At 37.5% G+C, this 8,228-nt stretch overlaps 1 protein-coding gene across 2 annotated transcripts in view; it reads left to right on the forward strand.

Moving 5' to 3' along the window:
• SLC35F5 (solute carrier family 35 member F5) overlaps nucleotides 1–8,228 on the forward strand; it is a 68,202-nt gene that overhangs the window by 27,281 nt on the left and 32,693 nt on the right. For both annotated transcript variants that reach the window (XR_006679827.1, XM_004711895.2), the window contains exons 8-9: nucleotides 6,438–6,519; nucleotides 7,865–7,952. Coding sequence is in view for 1 of the 2 variants with exons in the window: in XM_004711895.2 (XP_004711952.1) it covers nucleotides 6,438–6,519; nucleotides 7,865–7,952 (170 nt within the window). In the remaining variant the exon portion in view is untranslated. The remainder of the gene's footprint in view (nucleotides 1–6,437; nucleotides 6,520–7,864; nucleotides 7,953–8,228) is intronic.

An 8,228-nucleotide genomic window follows, 5' to 3' on the forward strand; every position in this document is an offset into this window, starting at 1 on the left:
TCACGGCAGTGAGTTGATTTGAGCCATTTGTAGTGTTTTATAACTTAACTGTTTCTTTCTTGTATTGTATATTTAACTGTATATGATTTAACAGTTCATTCATTGCTATATATCTACTTATCTTTATAAATAAATATATTAAATTATCAGCAATTTGGTTTTATCTCTCTAGAGAACCCTGTCTAACACAATGTCTTACTCTGACTGATGTCTGTCTTCACCCACTTGTGTTGTCCATCCTCCTGGGGTTATATGTAGATCATTGTGATTGGTTCCCCCATTCTCCCCCCACCTTCCCCTTACCATACTGGTATGTCTTCTCTCAATATTGGTCCTGACTGAGGGGTTTATCTGTCCTGGATTCCCTGTGTTTCCAGCTCTTATCTGTACCCATGTACATGCTCTGGTCTAGCCAGATTTGTAAGGTAGAATTGGGGTCATGATAGTGTGTGTGCGGTGTTTGTGGGGTGGGGAAGAAGCATTGAACTAGAGGAAAGTTGTATGTTTCATCGGTGTTATACTGCACCCTGACTGGCTCGTCTCTTGTGACCCTTCTGTAAGGGGATGTCCAATTGTCTACAGATGGTCTTTGGGTCTCTATTCCACACTCCCCCTCATTCAAAATGATAAGATTTTTTGTTCTGGGTCTTTGATGTCTGGTACTTGATACCATCGACACCTCATGATCACACAGGCTGGTGTGCTTCTTCCATGTGGGCTTTGTTGCTTCTCAGCTAGATGGCTCCTTGTCTTATATTCAATCCTTTAACCTTATAACACCTGAATTTTTAATTTGATGGAAAAAATTTTTTGTTCTTATTCTTTACTTTCATAGTTATCAATATATAAAACAACCAAAATATATTTAAAAATACATAAAATTTGTAATGTTTTTAAAATGTAACCAAATAGTCACATTTGTCCATGGATTTATAATACAAGAATAAAAAATGCACCTTCATTTCTATATTATTTTTCATCTTATTTTATTATTAAATAAAAAAAACAAACTGAAAACTTATTTTATTTATAAAATCTAATACAAAATTTATTTGTTTGTAATTTTAGTTAGTGTGAAATTGAGCAAAATGATTTTTTCTTTTGTGATACAAAGGTGAACTTTGCATTTGCTGCAGAAAAATACTAGTGCACTCTTGCAATTTACATTTTTGCATCTTCCTCTGTGTGTGACCTCAGGGTAATGGTGAAGACCATCCAAACGGGTGTCTCTTCCAGGGACACTTTGAATGGCAGGACCTCTTTTCTCTCTCTTTTTTTTTAATCTATCTATGCATATATATATATGCATATATATATATATATTTAACGTTTTATTAGGGGCTCATACAACTGTTATCCCAATCCATACACACATCAATTGTGTAAAGCGCATTTGTACATCGTTTCTCAAAACATTTTCTCTCCATTTAAACCCCCGACATTAGGTCCTCATTTTTCCCCTCCCTCTCAGCTCCCCCCTCCCGCATGAGCCCTTGATAGTTTATAAATGGGTATTTTGTCATATCTTGCCCTGTCCGACGTCTCCCTTCATCCACTTTTCGGTTGTCTGTCCCCCAGGGAGGAAGTCACACACAGTTCCATGTAATCGGTTCCCTCTTTCCTACCCATTCTCCCTTTACCCTCCCTGTTTTGCCACTCACACCACTGGTCCTATAGGGCTCATCCGTCCTGGATTCCCTGTATTTTCAGTTCCTATCTGTACCAGTGTACCTCCTCTGGTCTAGCCAGTCTTGCAAGATAGAATTCGAGTCATGGTAGTGGGAGCGGGGAGGAAACCTTTAGGAACTAGAGGAAAGTTGTATTTCTCATCATTGTTACATCACACCCTGACTGACTCATCTCCTCCCCGAGACCCCTCTGCAAGGGGATCTCCAGTGGCCTACTAATGGGCTTTGGATCTCCACTCCACACTCCCCCCATCATTCACTATGGTAAGATTTTTTGTTCTGATGATGCCTTACACCTGATCCCTTCGACACCTCGTGGTTTCATAGGCTAACCTCTTCTCTTTTTGTCAGCAAACTCAACATCAGTAAAGCCAGTAGAAGGTCTGCCTCTTTTTGTTGGTCTATTACTGTTTCCTTCTAGAAGAAGAGCTTTGGCGATGCTCAGTTTGAACTCTTGCAGACTTTGGATTTTTTGGGGGGTAACTGAAGGCTCTCACAGTCTCTACAAAAAAGTTGCCAAGAGTTCACAACACTCATATCTATAAAATGAAAAAATAATTTGTGATATTTTTTCAGTCTGATGTGAATTCTGTACAGTGCATTTAGCGAGTCTATCAAATCAAGCAGTGTACCCCCAAATTGCTCAAGTTCCTGGCTACTCAGTGCAAGAGGTTTATTGGGATTTTGCTGGATTGCATAAAGATTTGATTGATCGACAATATGAGTAATGATTTCCTTCGAGAAAAATGTCTAAAAATATTCAACAGGACGTTTTACTCCCCCAGAAGGATCTATTTGTCCTAACCATTCAGGCATAGGTCTAGCTGTACCGTCGCCAGAAATGTGCCGCCAAAGAGGAATTCTTCGATTTCTTGATGTAGAGGGCTTTGAACTTGTAGTTATTGGAATTGAGTCTTCAACTTCAACAACTGAAGTTTCTAACTCATCTTCACTAGTATTATCATTCCTAACTACGAGGTCTTCTAATTCAGCCAAATCAGAATAATCAGGCGTATATTCACTTCCTATCATGGGAAAAATAAATATTGTTATCAAAATAGTTTGAATAGCAATATAATTAAAATTTTATATTGTAAAATCAAAATTTTTAAATATAATACACATTTTATTTACCAATTTCATCCATTTTAGCATCTGGTTCCTTGTCTGAGTCTGTACCCCTTCCATCTAGGTCATAAATTTGCCATTTTCCATAAAACAAATCACAATTCATGCTGTGGTCATTTTTGTCACCATCGATTCAAAAGACAAACTTTACGAATTTGTTACGTTTTGAAAAAATGGAAATATATAATAAATGTAATTTTTATGTGTATTACACCTTTGACAAAACTACAGTTTTATGAACATATACAAAAAATATCAACACTAAAATTCACTAGATTGAAAATTATCATAAAAAGCACTGAACGCCAATGACCACTTAACCTGAAACACACAATCGGTCAAAACATGTGCCACCATTCAAGCATTTTGCCGCTAAAATGCGTGACTAGCGGTGTGCATTTGTGCTAGTAAAGTGCGACAATTTTGTTGACATCGTGGCCAGCTCCAAAAGCTTTATAATTTCGGTACCAGATATGTTTTAATTAAATGTTACGAAAACGTCAAACTCGGCGTGATAGGGTTAAGACCCCAGACACTATATCTTTTGATAGTCAGGCTCCATCAGCTTTCTTCACCACATTTGCTTATGCACCCACTTTGTCTTCAGCAATTATGTAATGAAGATGAGCATCACGGAATGCCAAGTTATTAGAGCAAAGTGTTCTTGTGTTGAGGGAGTACTTGAGTAGAGGCCTAATGTCCATCTGCTACCTTATATAAATATATTTACATGCCTGTATTTAGACCTCTATAAATGCTTATTTGCCTCCTAGTTCTTTCCTTTTTTCCCTTTTACTTTCCTCTTGTCCCACTATCATGTTCGGCCTTCATTTGAGTTTCAATAATTCCTCTTGGTTACATTGCCCTTGATCAAACCCCACCAGGCATCCTATGCCCACCTCGCTGTGGATTTTAGATCACTTGTCCCGTGTCCCTGCATTTGTTAACACCCACTTCCTTTTCTCCACTTCCCCATCTACCGTGTCCCCAGGAACTGTAGGTCTCATTGTTTTCTTCTCCGGATTGTTTATCCCACCTGTCTTATCTAGCTAGGCATGCAGAGACAATAATAAGCACAAAAACAAGACAGAGCAAAACCAAAGAACAAAAAAAAACAGTGGCAGAAAAAAGCCTATACGAAGTTCCAGGTCTGTTTGTGGACTTTCAGGAGTGTTTTCTAGTCCAGTCTCATGGGGTGCCACGCCCTGGCCCCAAAGTCTATTTTTGGACTTCATTGCTTTGCTCCCCTTGCTGCTCTGTTGCACACCCTGAGCATTTCCCCCCAGGTGGCCCCACAGTTTTTCTAAGGCTTCTTTACAGAAGCAGACTGCCATATTTTCAGTCCCGTAGCAGCTGAACCACCAACCTTTCTGCTAACTCCGACACGTTTTAATGGCTGTATCACCAAGGCTTACATTGTATATTTTTATCCCTACAAAATCAAATGTAAGTTTGATACTGGCTTTACCAAGAATACCTTTGTAAGAATTTCATTACTGCTTGGGAAATAGCAGATCAATTATTTGCCAGTGATTCACTATGTTTATATGGTTCTCAGTTCTGAAAAATGAAAGAAAGCATTATAGAATACTTTTATTGAAATATAATTTTGATCTTTTGTGATAAGAGTGCTGTATGTTTCCAGAGAATGGAGTTGTAGGAGAGGGGAGAATGAGGCAGAACTGTCTGGAATGAGTTCATAGCTTATCATGAATCCTTAGGATGTTTGGATGCTTGCCTCCTAAGTAATCTTTTATTTCTTTATCTTGCCGTTAGTGGTGACCAGGGAGCTTACTGGGAAAATGAACACAGTATCTGTGTATTAAAGTGAAACGTGAAGTGGGTCAAGAAAGCTAATTATTACCCTGTACACATGATCTGGCCTTGGAGAAAATCTCCAAAAGATAATTCAGGCAGAATCTCCCTCCTGTTTGAACACTTCATGCACAGGCTGCCGGCAGCCCCTCCTGCTGTAGTGTTTGATATTGTTCATTTTAATGCTAACCTTGTCCATTGCTCCCTCGTTTTCTTATTTAGACATGGAAGTGAAATCATCTAGAATTCAGTGGACTACTCGGAACCATTTTGTCACAGTTTCATTGTGATTTTAGCCTTTGATACAGGATCGATAGAGTGTGCTAGGCTCTTACTGACCTTTAGCTGTTAGCAATCCTGTAAGATCATGTGCTGTAGTTGACACTTAAATGCTAATAGTCATACTACTACCTTAACTGCAAGTTCTGAGAGAGATCAAAGAGATGTTTCTCTTTAATGGAGATGAGTCGTATGTGAAACATGATTGTTTCCCAATCTGGGTAAACAAGAGAGATGCCAAAAACAAACTAGCAATTTGCCTCACTTGCTTCCGTAGTGTAACTCTTTCATGACCCAGCAATTGATTTCTTAGTATTTATTTTAATAATACTCATACACACATGTACTAGACAATATAGATATAATAATGTTGATAACAACATTGTTCACAATAGTATCATCAGTGGCCAATAGAAAAAATGGATGGGTTGCAGTAGTGTGCATTAGAATACATTGTAACAGTGAAAGTAAATGAAGTTTGTATACATAAATACACATCAATTTTCTTCAAAAGGAGGTCTTATTCCATGAATCAAGGTGGGCCTATCCTACCTTAGATGAACAGAAGAGAAGGTGATGATGGTGGCGGGGAGTGGGCGGTAGGGTTGATGTTCACAGGTGGAAAACTTTCTAAGTCACAGGAACTTTGGTTGATGTCAAAGCTAAATATTAGAGAAACAATCACACAGTAAATTTAGAATTATGATAGCTAAATAATGTTTTCCTGTATGTCCACATAATCTTGTCTTGCAGATTTCTCATCATGTGTTAGTCATCTGTATGTTATATAAGTCAGGGTTTAAATTTTTTCCACTCACAACTTCTTTTGACCCAAGAGACTTGCAGCATGGGCAACCACTGTTAGATTCATTACGTGTTAGATTTTGAATTAGTTTTTGGTTGTTGCACATTCGGAAACTTTTTCCCACTGCCATCAAATCACCACTATAGGACAGTGTAGAACTATTCCCGTGAGTTTCTGAGACTGTAACTGTATAGGAATAGAAAGCCTTGACTCTTGCCCAGAGTGGCAGGTGGTTTTGAACTGTCAGCCCAATGCGTAATCACTAGACCAGCAGGGCTTCTAGAAACTTGACTGTTGCTAACATTTTTGTGGGGCCTCCCACCCCACATTCAGTTATGCAGCCCCGTCTTCAGAACTTGCCCCAGAGTTTAAGAAGCTTTGATATAAGGCATATTTCAATGTGTAAGCCTTTCTAGAAATTTAAGTTTTATTTAGGTAAACAATAGAGGGCTAGCTTTGCTCAGATGAAGCACATTTTAACATTGATTTGATAAATTATATTAAGCAAAATTATTAAAAAACCCAAATGCTAATTTTTAATAAACTATTGTTAATTTTAATAAGGGGGGTGTGATAGTAAAGTCTTTTTTAGGCGCCAATGATTTTTTGCGTGTAAAGCACCTTTGAAAACCTCTTATGATAGCAGTGTATAGAGGAACAAGAAGGGAGCTATAAATTATAATAACTAATATGTCATTCGCTTTGTTTCCATTTTTCTTTAGTGGTTTTTGGCGAATTTTTCATATCAAGAAGCACTTTCAGATACACAGGTTGCTATAGTTAATATTTTGTCTTCAACCTCTGGTAAGAATTTTTCTTCAAAAACATCTGATAATCTGAGGCTTATTTCTGATACACATACAAGCATATGTATACACATTTCCATCTTATTTAAATTATTATATTAGTTCTGTTGTGCATCAGTATATTATCACTGCTTCATGTTTATAGATTTACGCTATGTTCTGTGTTATTTATATTTTATAGATACCTTGTAGTGTTTTTTATGCAGTAGTCTATTAAAAATGTACAGAGTGGCTCTTATATTTCATTTGCCTTTCTTTTCACATAACCTTTCTAACGGTGTTTTTCTGTGGTTAAATGTAATTGCTCATTTCAGAGCTATAATCTGCTTTAAGGAAAATGTTTTAATTTTAAAAATTGAATTGCCTTCCAAATCCAGAAGATAAAAGAAGTATTTTTTCAGGTGTAAAAATAACTTGACTGGGGAAGGAGCACGCTCTAGAACTGATGTTGATTACACAACTCATTTTAAAAATGGCTTTAGCTGGGTGGGTGGAGGGTGTTGGGAAAAAAACAAAATGTTCTAAAATTGATTGTGGTAATGATTGTACAACTCCTCTTGATATTGTTGAACTATTGAACTGTGTGATATGTTAATTACCGTATTTACTCATGTATAAGCCAAGTTTCTCAGCACATTTTAAATGCAGTTTTGTGGTAAAATTAGGTGCCTTGGCTGATATTTGGGTCAGCTTTTTTTAAATCATTTTATTGGGGGCTCATACAACTTTTATCACAATCCATACATCCATCCATTGTGTCAAGCACATTTGTACATTTGTTGCCCTCATCATTCTAAAAACATTTACTTTCTACTTGAGCCCTTGGTAACAGCTCCTCATCCCCACCTCCTTGCCCCCGTCCCCCACCCCCCCACCTCACGAGCCCTGGATAATTTATAAATTATTATTATTATTTTGTTGGGTCGGCTTATACTTGAGTATATGTGGTAAGTGCCAATAAGTACCATAAATACCTGAGCATATATGGTAAGCGCCAATAAACTTAGAGATCAGAATAAAGATTGAGTTGCTTTTTATTAAAAAATAAATAAATAACTTGAGCACACAGGCTTGTTTTGATGAGGTCTGAATGTTACATTTAACTTAATAGTTGAAAATATACTTGATCTGTATTCTTGAAGTTTAGTTGTAAAAGAACTTTATAGTCTTTCAGAATTTCAGCCTAGGTTACTGCGTCTTTATTCTTAGTTGTTTACAAATGATATGACATGACTTAAACATTAGGTATGTAATTCACTTACTTAAACAACCAACTTGGTAGTAAATCGTTTTGATAGTATCTAAGCTAATGGACTTTTTCATCCCATTTCTTCCCCACATAGGACTTTTTACCTTGATCCTTGCTTCAGTGTTTCCAAGTAACAGTGGAGACAGATTTACTCTTTCTAAACTATTAGCTGTCATTTTAAGGTAAGAAAATAATGTAACAGCTCGCTTATGCTATTGAAAGTATATTTGAAGTTTTTTCCAGCATCGTGCAGGATAACTTAAAATGTGTGGTTCAAGAAAGACGTAGACACCAGACTTTCAGTGGCCGTTGTGCTGCTCGGTACTCAGCTGTGGTCTCTGTTGCCAGCTTGCTTTCTGAGCCTTCAGAGGCGAGGTGACAGGGAAGGGTCGCAGGCAGCCTTGGTTCCTAGTTACACAATGACGACAGGCTTACTCCTGTGCCATGGTCACAGTCCA

The sequence above is a fragment of the Echinops telfairi genome, unplaced genomic scaffold (genome assembly GCF_000313985.2).
Source record: "Echinops telfairi isolate 266 unplaced genomic scaffold, ASM31398v2 ScPeMD7_15;HRSCAF=58, whole genome shotgun sequence".
Lineage (NCBI taxonomy): Eukaryota > Metazoa > Chordata > Mammalia > Afrosoricida > Tenrecidae > Echinops > Echinops telfairi.